Below are 15,273 nucleotides of genomic sequence, written 5' to 3'. Positions count from 1 at the left end.
TCAAAGTGAATTCTACTGTCATGTATAACTAAAAAGAACCAATGAAAAATAAAACTAAATTAAAATAAAAATTAAAAATAAAACCTAGCCCTTATGGGGGGGGGGGGGCAAACCATGTTCTTTATGGTTTCCATTTGGGATCCCTCTTGTGTGCTTTGCCTCCCTCTCTCCTGCCAAGCAGATCCAGTTACTGCTTCCTTGGGAGGCTGGAGCAAGGGCATGTACCACTGTGGTTTAGTTGATGCATGGGATTTGAGCAGAGGAAGAGGTGGTATCGACTGGTTTGTTCCTCTTGGTGGTAGGAAGACAGGGAACAGGAGCTTGATTCAAGTAGCTAGAAAGCAGGATAACTAGAGGCTTTCCTTTCCTTTCTCCCTCCTACCTCTTTCATTCTGTTCATTGTTTTCTGCTCCTATTAAGGACCCAGGAAAGACTGACCTTCCTGTTTCCTTCCACTGCCCCCTAGTGGCTCCTTTCATCAGCTCCCTCTTTTTCCTTATCCTTAGACAGCTTAGAGCAAACTCATAAATCTCTCAATGGACTCCTATTCTAAAAGAAAGTAGTCTTTCTGAGGTTTTTTTTTTTTTTTTTGTAAGATTTTTACCTGCCAGGAACAATGGCAACAAAAATATCAGGAACAAAATATGTGAACATGAAGATGAGTAAGTATTAAATTGCCATCCTACTTACCTGTCTGATCTCCATTTTCTGAGTTTCCTTCCATCAGTGGCAGGAAGCTCAGTGTTTATTCTAAAGCTCTCAATTTTTAGGCACCTCTTTTCTCTTAGTGCAAGTAAACTTGGTGTACATCTCCTTTGAATGACAACTAGAAAAGGTCACTCAATAGTCACCTTGACCAGAGACTGAGGTGGGGCTGTTTGCTCCACACAAGTTAGGTCACCCCAGTTGTCGTTCTCCTCCTTCAATCTTTTTTCTTCAGGGCATTTCATACCTGCAGCCTAATGAGGATTCTCTTATCCCTCTCTTTTCATCCCTACGTCTTCAGGACCTTCACATCAAGGAAGCTGAGAGTGGGCGCAGAGGCGAGCCTAACGGTAAGGGACTAAAACAGCAGAGGGGGCGGGGATAGGGGAACCCAGGAATTCACTGAAGTGGGAGGTATACTACCCGTGTATGCAGGGCACACACACCAAGGGGTATCTGAAGAGAAGATGCTGAGACTGTTTCAGGAAAGTTAAAAGAGAAAGAAAGAAAATCAGAGACCCATAAAAACTAGCATCAGACAAGGATTCTAGGCAGGTTTTGGGTTAAAATTAAGTAGAGTTTTTCAGTTTTAGCTCGAAGTGTACAAGTTAATCCACTAAGAGCCAGGCAAGAAGAAGACAGGTAATGGATTTAGAAGATATATGAATAAAAATCTCTTATACTGACTGCCTAAATATTATAAAATATATTTCACATATTGGTTTATGTGCTATAAGCTAACAGAATTTAAAATGTTCTAGTTGTGAATTTATATTATTTTCTAGAAGACTCAGATAATAATGTACCAAGAAATACTAACACCTATGTAAAATATATAAAACTTACCTGTTCAGCAAAAAACGAGAACACAGTAAATATAATCAAAGTAGCTAGTACACAATGGGTCCAAAACTTCAACTTATCTCGATATGCCCTCCTGTTCAGACAGAAGAAAGAAAATATGTACTTCTGTATATGGCTTCGCTGTCATTAGTTAAGAGTAATTTATATACTGTTTTTACAAAACAATGCTGTGAAAAGCAAAAACATGGTTTACAGGCATGGCTAAAAATGTTAACACAACATATAGTTCCAACATGAGTTCAGATTAGTTACTGTGGTATAAAATACTGTACCAGATTACTAGAAGTTATCCAGGCAGGAGAGAAGACTTCAAAAGAAAATTGTGGTGTTTAAACAAAATCACTCTTTAACTCACTTTTATCTGTTCATATTCACTTAATCACTTGTTAAAAAACTTCTGAGATACAGAGAGAGGAACAATATGAAGTACCAGTGCAAAAATATTTAGAAACCTTAAGAGTCATTATGACCACCACAACCAACAGACAAACAGATGCATCAGCAAAACCAAGATCTTGAGGAAAAACTCAGAGAAAGGAGGACCGCCCCACTGAGATGGCACATTTCCTTCAGCTTTGAAGCGGGGAGGGAAAGAGTCTGGCAGAGGGCAGAGTTGCAGCTGAGACCTGAAGGACAGCTGAGCTGCAGGAATGAGGGTGGAACTGGCCGCTCTGGGAAACCCTGTAGTAGAGTCTGCATATAAAACCAGTGGGAAAGTGGATGGGATGGCAGGGGACAGAGGCATGTGACACAACTGGAGTAAAACTGGTCACCCCTTGAAGGATAAGTGAATAACCAAGCCACACAGTCCAGTGTTAGTCCAGGCATGACTAAAGAAGGAGAGACTGGCCCTGGTCATTGAGAAGAGACATTCAAAGAAACAGCTGTGGAAGGGACATTCTTAAGATAGAATCAAGTGGACCCAGAGATAAAAGAATGTTGGGGACAAAGACAAACAGCACAACACAGATTTCTCACCTGTAATTTGGAAATAATGAATAATTTGTTAAAGAGCTAAGAAGCACCGGCTATAAGGCAGCTAATGTGTTGCCCCTGCAATCAGTCATCACTGAGAACCTACTGTGTGCTGGGAAGGAACCAGAAACCAGCAAGATACTACCTGTATCCCTAAAAAGGATCCACGGTCAAGCAGGAGAGGCAAACATCAGAGATTGCTGTACAGTGCAGAAGTGCTGATCCCAGAAAGGAGTCAGGCATTTTGTGGGAATAGGATGAAAAATGACAGGAGACTCATGAAAGGAAAGAGAAAAGGGACAACTGTTTCCAGAAAGAAGAGTTGGGTTGGTGGGTCAGAGTGAGGGATGACACAGAAGTGAACGGGATGAGCAACCAGTGCCCTAAATCAGAGGATGACAAGAACATCCACACTTGACTTGTGTTACTGACACAACACAGAATCAAAGAGTCGTCTCAGAGGACTCTTTGGCTCACAATTTCCTGATTCAATTGGGCTCCTGAAGGTAAATTTAGTCACAGCCTAGATTTAGAGAGTTAACACTTAGGACCATCTAAAGAGCTTCCTCCACTGAGCTAAAGATGAAAATAATGAGAAGCTATTCCTTGTCACCTCTGGGGAACAAGATCCATGATTCAGTAACAACTCCTTATGAAAAATTAAAATGTGCCTATATCAGCAGTGCACCTGCCAACTGTACCGTTTATCATACTCTAACAAAGAAAAAGATCTAATATCAGGTATGGGCTTCCAAAAATCTTCTTTTCCCTTAACACATGCCATTTCTTCTACTAGAAGTGCTCTTCCATACCTGGAAAAGTCATTTGGATAATTCAAAAAAAGGTAAAAAGATGTTACCTTCCCCCAGCACAATCTGCCGTTCCCTCCTTCATATGCCAACAGCAGTGAACCCCATAGTCACACTCAGTACACTAAGTCAGCCACGTTCCTGGTGTCTGGATCCCTGGATAGACTGTGGGGACCTCCAAGCTCTATGCCTTTTGTCTTTATATTCTAAGTGCTTGGCACAGGGAGGCAGGCAAAGGGTCAAAAATCTTCCTAAATTAAAAGATAAAATTATCCTTCTATTTAAATGTTGGCAGTGCAAGAGAATAAACGATAAAAGAGAAGTAAATGTACAAAGTGACTTTGGAATACAATGGGATGTGCAGACGGTGAAGAGTCAGGCGGAACCTGCTAGTTGCCAGCTATTTCAGTTGAGCATCACTCAACAGTACCTTTCATTGCTGTGTCTGGTACACAGCTAGTACCTCAGTGCACGTGCACTACTCTGACGTGGTCAGACTGTGGTATTGATATGGGGGAACATGGCCTGGCAGGTGCTGGACCAGGCTCTGGGAAGTGGGCTGCCCAGGTTCCCACATGGGCACCCTAGTCATAAGCCAAGATGCCTTGTGTAGGCCATATCCTAGCTCCATGCTCCAGATCCCTTGAGGACAAGAGTTACAAAGACACAGTCGATGGAAAAGTTTCGTGAAAACATGGACAGAAAGCTTTCAGAACAGTGTTGTTACTTAGCACTCAATATAGGTAATGATGATTCCCACAGCAGATAACTAATGAAAAAATGTAAGACTGAAAAATCAAGCATAGCAGAAAGCAAAAACAACGCCCACATCAGTCTGACTTGCACTTTTCCCTAGACAGTTAGGAGTTGCTTCAAGTATCTTTTTTGATGGCTGCCTTTTCTCCTCAGGCCCTCTAAGTAACACTCCCGCATTTTCTTTCTTGACTCTCGCCTACTCTCTGGACTCTCTGCTGTTAACAGTCTATCCTGGATCATAATTTCCACTGGAAGCTCTGAAAACAATGATTTCCTGAATCGGGCCTTCCCTAGCTCCAGCCTCATTCTACAAAAAAACCATCCAGAGCTGGCAAACCCATACTTAAGAGAGAGAAAAGGCAGACTAAGAATTACCGGGGGCTGAGAGTAAAGGCAATGGGGAGGAACTGCTTGATGGGCATGGGGAATTCTTTGGGAGTAATGAAAAAGTTTTAAAACTAGGGAGATGTTATACAATATTATACATGACCTAAATGCTACCGAATCATGCTCTTAGAAATGGTGAGGTGTGGGTTACATGACTTTCATTTCAATTGGAAAAAAAAAAAACAAACCTGTCATTGATGCTTGTCTTCCCTGGTTTTCATCCCTTCACAACTCTATCAGATAATTTCTAAACACTTAACCAAATGGGCTCCTAATTCTTCTCCAGGTTTCTGTTCCACCTTTTCCAGCACATGAATCCAGCTGAGTCAGCCTGGCAGCCACACCACCCTCATCATTTTCTTCTTTAACCTTTGGCTTGTAGACACCTTCCCACCATTATCTGAGAGTGCCTTCAGGACTTAGCCCAATTCCATTTTCCTAAAGACAGACCCTCCAGTTTGGCCCACAATGACTTAATGTGCCTCTCATTTTGTGCTAAACAAAATTTCTTTCCACTCCTATGTTGATCAGCAAACCGTTGAATAAATAAGCGAAGTTCTAATTACACTGGAAAAACTCAGCCACCTAGTTTTTTCAATCCCTTGAAGTGACATTAAATGTTTTTCAAATATTAAACACAATAAAAACGATAACTGTATTTTCTTCTTTGCAGTGCTGGGGAACCCAGGGCCTTGTGCTTGCTAGGTAAGCACCCTACCACTGAGCTATATCTCCAGTCCCCTATAACTGTATTTTCACACAAAAAAAATTACATAGCAAATAACATATAAAAGAAATTTCACTTATTTAAGATAAAGATATGCACACACACACTTTTATATGAAAAATGAGATTTTACCATTCCTGCAGCTCATGCATATGAAGGAAACGGTTTCGGTATTCTCTTGGCAGCTCAAATTGGGAAGGTATGGGAAACATGGATTCATAGAAGTCCCTGAGAACGGCCTTCACTGTCTGGGCATCTTTATGATTGTGATCAATGTTGTCATTTAGGCAAACAAACTTCCTGAAATAATAGAGAGCCAGAGTTAATGGTCATCATGAACTTGATCCTGACCTGACAAACTGAACAATGTGGATTCCAAATGTCATCCATTCATTCATTCATTCATTCATTTATTATTGGACAATGAACCCAGGGCCATGCACAGGTAGAAAAGTGCTCTACCACAGAGCTATGTCCCCAGCCCTTTCTATTTTATTTTGAGACAGGTCTCACTACAGGCTGACCTCCAACTTGTGATCCTTCTCTTCAGCCTCCAATTGCTGGAATTATAGTTGCCACCATGCCTGGCTCTTAATGTATTTTAAATGGACTTATGTTCCAAGTTGGTACATCTTCTGATGACTCTGGGGAAGTAATGTTCTGTAAAAATTTCCTCCAGAAATTCCTCATCTGTGAAATAAGAGAACTGAGGTAGATAATCTTAAAGATTATCTGTTTTCTGGCTATAGCAGTAAATTAATGATTTCCATTAGTGCATACTGACTGGAATATTCTGTTAGCAGATAAGAAAAAAATTATTAAGTACCTAAAGCCAAGTTTTCTGAAGTGATGGTTATATTATAAATGGTCATATAGATAACTAAGATAGACACCATGCCTTATAGCTACAGAGTCTATGAGTTGGACGGTTTTTAATTAATGTCTCTAACCAAGCTGTAATATGCTAGCTGTAGTCTGCAAAATGCAGATTAAAGTGGTGCTTCCCCTTTCAAGTTCTCTTCAAGATAAAAGTCACTACGTCAAGGGACCATTAAAATAGTGGGTCTGGGCACAGTGGCAAACACTTATAATCCCAGCTACTTGGGAGGGAGGGTGATCACAACTTTGAGGCTAGTCTCAGCAACTTAGCCCTATCTCAGAGGGCTGGGTGTTGCTCAGTGGTAAGGTACCCCTGGCTTAAATATCCAGTATCAAAAAAGAAGAAAAAAAAAGAGGTGGGTCCAATGACACTTTTGAAGTAGATTTAATGAAATTTTTAATAAAGGTTTCAGATGTAACTACCAATTCATGGAAAATGCAGGGTATATAAAAACATGCTAAACAACTAAGAACTGATTAGAAAAGCACAGTGTAGGAAATTTACAGAACACAGAATCAGATCTCTTCATATACCCACTCCCCACACATAGTAGTTTAGAAAAAAGAAATGAAGGGAAAATCAACAGATTTAGCTGCAATGAGTTTATCTGATGCCACTTTAACAAACATAAAACCACTATAAATACTTATGAAAGACAGTGGAGAAAGGTGTACACTGATAGCTGGCTGACATTAAGAAATCACTACTGATTTTTTATAGTGAAAATGGTTATTGCAGTTATATTTTAAAGAATCTTTATAGTTTAGTCATATATACTAGAGAATGTATTGATAAAATGATACAATGAGATTTACTTAAAATCACTCAGATGTGGTGATGGGGTGGGTTGGTTTAGATGAAATGAGCAAATATAAAATAATTCTTATTGAAAGTTCACTCTACATGCATTCCCTAATTTGGGGGATTTCTTTAAATCAAAGGATATTTAAGAGCTATATCAAAAGCCTTGATTGTATCCTAGATTTAAAACACACAGAGACAGATGGCAGCTATCAGGGGCATCTGGAGGCAACTGGTAAATTGGATAAAGGCTATCTATTAGAGGGCCTGTACATCACTGTTGAAGGTTTTGGATGTGTGGTCATGGTTTTGTGGTCTACAACCAGCACAGCAGGAGGTAGCAGAGCTAAGAAGCCAAAGCAGAGCTGAGGGCTAGACCCTGCCAACCCCAGACTCTGTTAAAGGCATAGGCATATCCTTAAGTTCAAGTCAGTTTGAACACTGATTTTCCATGCCTGTCTTAAAGTGAGCCCTCATAAAAGTAAAACTAAACAAAGAATTAAAAATTACGTGTTCAGAAACACTGGAGGAGCTAGGTCTGGCAACCACTGTCAAGGACGGCTGGCTTGCTGTCTTTTAACTAAAGCCCTATACCTTTAAGTGCCAGAGATGGCTATAGTTTCTTTCACCCAACCATTTCCAAACTAGCACAGAGACACAAAAGTACAGGCTATAGTTCAAAACGGTAAATTTTCATATCAGTTCTATGAATCACTAGTGTCTAAGAGACGAATAGGGGGAATTCTATATCCCAATCAAAATGGATTCTAAAGATTAAAATTAATTTTTAAGAAGTAGAGCAGTGCATCCCAGGTGGAGGAACGTACAGCATACACAAAGAGACTTGCAGCTGGGTATTTATTTATTAATCGTATGGCTTATGGTGCGCTTGGGAGAAATATTTTGTAGAAATATCAATAGTTTCTTGGGTTACCAAAGACACGAAATAAACACTGAAGATATTTTTAATTTTCTCAAAATTCCAATATCTTTCTCCTTTCCCTCCTTTAGAAGAATGGGATTTCTAAAATAAATATTATCATTTTACAATGTCTAGAAATTATACATCTCTGGTCATTCATAATTAAAATTCCATTTAAAGGAGGCAAAACTGAATACTTTCAAAGGCATTTAAAAGACTCAGAAGTAGGGCTGGGATGTAGCTCAGTAGTAGAGGGCCTGCCTATCATGCAAGAGGCCCTGGGTTCCATTCCCAGCACTGCAAAAAAACAAAACTCTGAAATGAAAGGTGTTTATTTTATATGCCAAGGTCTCCCCACTCGCCTCAAAGTGAAAACAAACAATTCAAAAAATGCAAATTTTAACAGATGTTTTCCTCATGGTTAAGAACTGCTTTACTTGTTATGGTCAGTACTAGTCAATAAATGTTGATCCCCAAAGAAAAGCTCAGTTATTTATCAGATGACTGGTCCACAGAGAGCTGAATGACGCTGGACTAAATAACTACTGAGAAGACTGAAGTCAATCCCCCCTGTTTCTTGGGAGATGAAGCCACAGCCAACTGATATACAATCCTGTAAGGATCACGGTGGCCCCATGTGGGAGGGCATCAGCTACCTCCACTCTTCAGATGCACTGAAATTCCACTATCCTCCTGAAATGGCTTTTGTTTCTCTGGAACTTTATTTCAAAATGCATGCATGAAGCAGTGAGGATGGTCCTCTGGGCAATGTGATAAAAACCCAGCAGGTTTGTAGCACTCTGGCTCAGTTGCTGCCCACTGATCATGACAAATGAATGGCAGGCAAATTTTAACTAATTTTTATAAACTCATCAAAACAACAGCTAGAGTCAGGCTGAATTTCAAAGCTTATGCAAACCTCAAAATGTATTCATCTCAAAGAATGGTTGAAGTTTATCAGATTAATTTTCACATAAAATTTATGGTAGCATTTCTTTGTCCTTGGAAGTTCATCTGAACTTTACTTTGAATTGTGAACATAAACCTAACCACCCAAACAACTGCTCTGGATGCGCCCCTTTAATAATTCTGGGGATACCAGAGGCCTGCCCTTCAATCTCACTGACAACTCATGTTTCCCACTCCTAGGAGTCCAGGCTGACCCCTCCACATGGTGTCCCATCTCAATTTGCCACTCCCACCTCTCAGTTAAGCCCCAGCTTGAAACACTAACTCCGCCATTAGGCCTTTCTGCCCAGAACTGAAATAAATTAATCTCTTCTCTCTGGTCCTGTTGCCCTTCGGTCAGGTTTATTTGCATAATTAAAAAAATAATTTAAAGAAAATCAGTACCTGGGGTTTTTTCTTATGTCATCCAACTGGCCAACCACATGAGAAACATTGGTACGAATCATTTTGAAAGCAATCTCTTCTTCTCCCATTATTTCAAACCTGATTATCAAAACATATTTAAAGAGGCTAAATATTTATGTGAGTATGAAAAACAAAATTTCAATAAAAAGAGCATTTTTTAAAACTTTAGCAGGGCTGGGGATGTGGCTCAAGCGGTAGCGCGCTCGCCTGGCATGCGTGCGGCCCGGGTTCGATCCTCAGCACCACATACAAACAAAGATGTTGTGTTCGCCGAGAACTAAAAAATAAATATTAAAAAAATTCTCTCTCTCTCTCTCTCTCCTCTCTCTCTCTCTCTCCCCCACTCTTTCTTAAAAAAAAAAAAAAAAAAACTTTAGCAGACTCAGAATCCACAGGATGACTGGACCTTCAGTATTACTAAAGAAAACAATCTTACATAAATTTTAAAAGAATGCTGGAAAGAAAAAAATATAGAAAAAAAATTATGAAAATGTCAGACCTTGGAAATTAGTATTAAACTAAGCAAAGAGAAAATATATGCACTACTCACCTATATTTGTTTTTGTCCTTATATGCTTTGTGGATTTTGTCAGTTACTGGTTTACAGTTGGTTACTAGATTTTTAGTGACCGGTGGCTGTGAGGAAATACAAGTAGGTCAGATGTTGCATCAGGGATGAGATAGGATGAGGTGAGCAGACACTCACCTAAGGTGCAAAATGTAAGGGGTACCTTATATTCACTGAGATGAATATTTTCATGGAATATTAAAAAAAATCATGTTGGTATGTTACAAGCCTACTGGTTAATCAGCTGTTTTTGCAAATAAAGTTTTATTTTAATATGCATTACACTATATTGTGTTTAAAAATCTTAATGTTTTCAAAAAGACAATTTCTAATCCAAAATAAATTGATGTTTAGAAGTTATAACCTGTAGCTATAACCTACAGAAGTATAATGTGATTATAGTTCTATAATCAGAGAGAACTAGTCTATATTATACTCGCAAACAAACTTAGTGATTTTATACTCTAATTAGAAAATACTTTCTTTATCCTGCATGTAATCTGTTAATTATAGTAATGAAGCCTATGCCTTGGATGAGTTCACTCAAGTAATGTTAATTAATGCTGCCAGTGTAACTAATTACTTATGTCTTAAACAGTTCACATGCATGAGCCTCAAGACTAAATTATAATCATTAGTAAAGCAGCCTTACTTAATTTTTGGCTCTCAAAGGATATTTTCTGATTCTAAATTTCATGCCAGAAATTTGGCAAACAAAATAATATTCTGCAAATGAAAAAAGATGTATACATTTCAAAGGAAAATTGAAATCTCTCAATAATCTCCCACTTTGGCCATCAAGAGGCAAGACGAATGTCTATTTTCTAGGTGCTTATAATCTTTCCTTAGAGAAGAGCACATTTCTACAAGTTCATTACAAGTGCCAGTATCTGGTAATGGTAAAGTCTGACTAGAAGTTTTATAAGAGAAAGAACTGGAAATGTTGGGAATATGGCTCAGTGGTACTTGTGCTTGCCCCACCTGCATAAGGCCCTGGGTTTAATTCCCAGCACCACAAACAAAAACAAAATAAAACTAAACTAAACAAAAAACAGTGGCAGAAAGAAACACAAATGAAAGGAAGATATAAAAAATGAAGATGCATGGGAAAAATAAAACGGGTTAAGTGTATTCTGGGGGAAGTGAGTGGCCAAAAATTAAGTAAGGCTGCTTTGCTAATGATTATAATTTAGTCTTGAGGCTCATGCATATAAACTATTTAAGAAATGACTCAATCATCCCAAAAAAACTGAAGACCAAAGAGGATCGGGTTAAGAAGAAAGGCCAAGGGGAAGCAGTTTCGGAGTCCCACAGTCTTTCCTCTTTCCATCTCTTCTATCTTAACCACACTGAGGGGTGCCCACAAGGAAGATAAAGGAAAAGACAGGGTAGCCTGGAGCACCCAGATGCCTACTTTCTCTCTCAAAGAGAAATAGTGCACCCAGATCGCTGATAATAGATAAAAATTTAGTTATCTTGACAAATACCCAAATGTTTGATTTGTTTCTTTAAACTAGGTCACTGACTTCTCTATGATTCAGAGTTAACTGTACTAGGTTACAGTTTAGAGTTTTGTTTTCAGAAAACAGAAAAGTGTTATTGTTTTAAAAGTTTTGTACCTAAGAATGTGAAATCTAATTTCTAAGACATTGATTTTATTCTCTCCGGAGGTAGCAAAATAACCTACCATGATGACATATATACCATTTTCATGATTGAGAACACACTAGCAAACAATTACTAACATTTATAAAACAGTCTACAGAGTTTACATTTTTTTTCACAAGCTTTAACTATTTTATCCTTCTAGATTATGTCGAACATCCAGAAGAAACCCTGAAGTACACCAAGGAGCTGCTATCCTCTCACCAGCCTGAGTGCTGATCAGCTGTGCCTGAGGCCTACTGCAAACCCACACCCAGAACTACTCTCATTCTCTACCTTCTGGTTCCCATCTGCTGACCTTACTAGAGTGAATTCCTTTGTGGCTGACAATGAGTCTTGCTCTATTGATCTTGGCCTCACTGACTTTGTAGTTTAAAGTTTTAGAATACTTAGAGAATTGACTTTTAATTAGCACAAATCTGTACACCTGCCCAAGTCGCATGCTAACCTGACTTACGTGTGCATGATTGCTAGTACTTATGCTTGGTCTACGTGCCTCCACAGCTGCTGTTCCACCTCTCTCATCAGTGGCTGCCACTCATCACACTACTCCTCCTTGTGAGTGAGTTTCCACTGGGCTCTCTGAACATGCGCATGAGAAACAACTCCTGACAGGCACACCAAATGCTAAATGAATAGTTTTCTTTAAGGAATAAAATTTTTAACTGATTTTATAACTCTTCTCTATAGTTTTTACAAGTGTCTAATCTGTAGTCACTAACAATAACTTATATGTGGCTTGAAGACTTGCCAAGACTGTAAATTTTTTAAAAATAACAATTTATTTTATTTATGAAAGCAAAAGCTACTCATTATAGAAAATACTCATAGAAGAAAAGGACATTAAAATCTACCTGTGATTTAACCTATTGTCACTTCTGTTACTTTTAGGGGTATGTATGTTTATGTTTGTTGAGGTGGGGCAGGGTATTTGGAAGATTTTCATAATTCAAATCATACTGTGCATATGATACTAAGCACTTTCTCCACCGAATTTTATATTGTAAGCATTTTTCCATATATTAGTAAAAATTAATTATAAACAATTTGTCAATGTCTGTATTATTCCCTTTCATCAATTCTAAGATGTACATTTTTTTTTCCCCTTTTTTAACTTCTCTGAAATTCCTTCAACCAGGTGGCCTTCCAGTGTGTATGTGCAAACCATTCACTGGTCAAGACTGAGAAAGTGCCAGCACTGGTCCATCCAATTGCTATTTTTTTGGCTGATGTTTAACCCCTGGATTGTTCTCCCTGGCCAATGAGAATGCTCTCAGGCTACATGCTGCCATCCTTGGTGTCGAGGACTTCTGTTTATGGAATATATGCAACTGATCTGAATATATCAGCTTAAATCCTCATGGGGAAGGAAAGATTCCAAAGCAAGATATAAATAATTCTGGATTATATGCACTACTACTTTATTCCAGATACTTAAGAAAACAGAGCCTGCCTCTATTTCTTGATGTGCTTTACAAAAATGTTGTAAATAACACCTGATATAAGTGTACATAAGAGAAACCCAGGCCACTTACCAGATTGGGGTCATAGTATGCTTCCTGAGTTGGGGGAATATGGTTTAGCTGAGTGACATTAGCAGGTAGTGTTTTTGAGCAATTTATTAACATGTGTTCAAGACCTGTCAAATCCTAAAAAAGCAAAATAAAAATATAAACTTGTTATATACATTATAAGTAAAGATTAGGATTTAAAAAACAAAAGTCATGTAAAAGTCTCTATAAAAAAATGACCTAAATACTATCCTTACAAGGCAGTTTAAATCTAATTCTTAGGCATAAAGACAAGCTAAGAAAGAGCAGAATGAGAATGCAAGAAAAAATATTTCATCCTCATCTCCAGGTGGAACATACTGGCCTAAGACACACATTTATACAAGATGGTACAGGGGTCATGACAGGAGATGCCTTATAACTCTCCATTAGTAAGTCTCCTACTCCTGAGCTACAGGATGCCCTAATGGAGGAGTCTGGTTGAGATCATGGGTCATCTATGCATAAAGGCCCTAAATGAATTTGTCACAAGAATCTTATAGAAGGTACCCACTCCCTAGCTCTTCCCCAGATAAGGAGAAGATAATCCCTAATACAAACCTACAGAAAGTAATCTCATGAAATATGAACTTCAAATGTGTTTTTAATTCTGGCACCTAAAACCAATAAATTACAAAATCCTCATTAAATGTTAAGAATTACTTTTACTTGAATTAAATCAAAATATAGAGCAGAAAAAAAGACTATCAGAATTATAATTTCCATTTAAAATGTCACAAAGTTTAGACTAAAACAATACAAGACCTGTAAACTTAAAGGAAGATCATGAATTCTGGTAGCCAGTGTTCGGATTTCTCTGTCAGATAGGACACCAGATTGGTCTGTATCAACTTCATCAAAGACTTGTGATATATTCAGTGGCTGAACTGCACTCATGAGATAATAAAAATAAGAGAAGGCAAATTGCATGTCCTCCGAATGACGCACTTTGTGAAACGACGTCTTGTCAAATTCTTCAGGGAACCTGTCCAAATATAACATATAGTGAGCTTTGGATTATAAAAATATATATGGTAGCTAACATCTGTGAACATAGAATCTTTTTCTTTCTTCTTATTTAGATAATATCTTTAAAAATATCAGTCACACAATATTAGAGCTATAAATTTTGCACAGTGAACAGGAAAATTTCAAGTATCTTTAGCTCTAAACATAGGCAAATAACTCAAAGACAAGTAAGACTTACATATCCTGCAGTTCTTGCATAACAATTCGGTCAATCATGTGAGGCATGTGTGCAGGGACTTTCCGAGATGTGAATCCAAACTTGCTGTTTAAAATTTTATTTACATATCGGAGTGAATCTGCAAATGTATCTTTTAGTTGCCTCCCAGTATGTTTGCTATCAGTAAAGTATGCCAATTGTGTCTTCAATGACTCTTCTTCCTGAAGGAGAATTCCATATAACTCAGGGTTATACTCAGTGCTAAGTGTACCTTCTTACCAAGTGATAAAGGCATTGAAATTCCCAACATTGGCTTGAGAATAACAGTTGTGTGAGAGGTCTGTTTACAGGGTGTTCCTAAAGGACTAGTCATTGATCATACGATTTTGAAGCCAATTCATGCAACATTTAGAAAATTTATTTACATATAAATTTGGCAATACTTTCAATATCAAGCTATTTTGTGCTGGTGATCTCAAAGTATCAAATAACTGAGTTTTAAATATAAGGATTAGAAACAAATTTGCTTTCACATACAACAATGTTTAAGATTATAAAATCAAAACCAGTAAGAGGCAGAATTAAATGGGCAAAGAAAATTGGCAAGGAATTCAAAGACACATTACAGAAGAGGAAATATTTTTGCCTCCCAGACTGAAAAAAATCCAGTAAAGAAATTGACAATACCTGGTGTTGGTTAGCCTGTGGAGCAACAAATACTCCAGTATGCTGCTTGTTCCAGTGTGAAGTGGTGCAATATTTTGGGATATATTTAAAGTTTATAAGAAACCAGATACATTAACCTAGCAATTCTACCTACATTAGTAAATTTTTATTTCTGTAGGTTGAATTGCTAAGTGTAAGATATACATGTACAAGTATATTCATTGCAAAACGTTGGAAATAATTTACAGCCATTAAAACAAACAATGGCAGTGACAGGCATAGTTTGCCAGCATACTATTCAATCAAAAGGCAACTCTAGGGAACTGTATTTACAGTGTAATTTCACTGCTGCAAAACAGAAACAATATAGCTTGTATGTTTGCATACCTACAGAAAAACCTTAGAAGAGTACCCATCAAACTATGAAGAATAGCTGTC

General features: G+C 38.0%; 1 protein-coding gene across 3 annotated transcripts in view; it reads right to left on the bottom strand.

Annotated features, from left to right (window-relative positions):
• The window catches only part of Gnptab (N-acetylglucosamine-1-phosphate transferase subunits alpha and beta), a 78,783-nt gene that overhangs the window by 2,105 nt on the left and 61,405 nt on the right, over positions 1-15,273 (bottom strand). For 2 of the 3 annotated variants that reach the window (XM_015482854.2, XM_048803092.1), the window contains 7 exons: positions 14,191-14,390; positions 13,749-13,968; positions 12,969-13,082; positions 9,751-9,836; positions 9,180-9,278; positions 5,356-5,523; positions 1,552-1,642 (listed from right to left, as the gene is read on the bottom strand). In XM_015482854.2, coding sequence (XP_015338340.1) covers positions 1,552-1,642; positions 5,356-5,523; positions 9,180-9,278; positions 9,751-9,836; positions 12,969-13,082; positions 13,749-13,968; positions 14,191-14,390 — 978 coding nt within the window. Of the gene's footprint in view, positions 1-572; positions 1,182-1,551; positions 1,643-5,355; positions 5,524-9,179; positions 9,279-9,750; positions 9,837-12,968; positions 13,083-13,748; positions 13,969-14,190; positions 14,391-15,273 lie in introns of those variants that run through there. The other variant, XM_048803087.1, reaches the window with a different exon arrangement.

Source organism: Marmota marmota, unplaced genomic scaffold (assembly GCF_001458135.2).
Source record: "Marmota marmota marmota unplaced genomic scaffold, marMar, whole genome shotgun sequence".
NCBI classification, from domain to species: Eukaryota; Metazoa; Chordata; class Mammalia; order Rodentia; family Sciuridae; genus Marmota; species Marmota marmota.
This window is presented reverse-complemented; position numbering and strand designations above follow the sequence as displayed.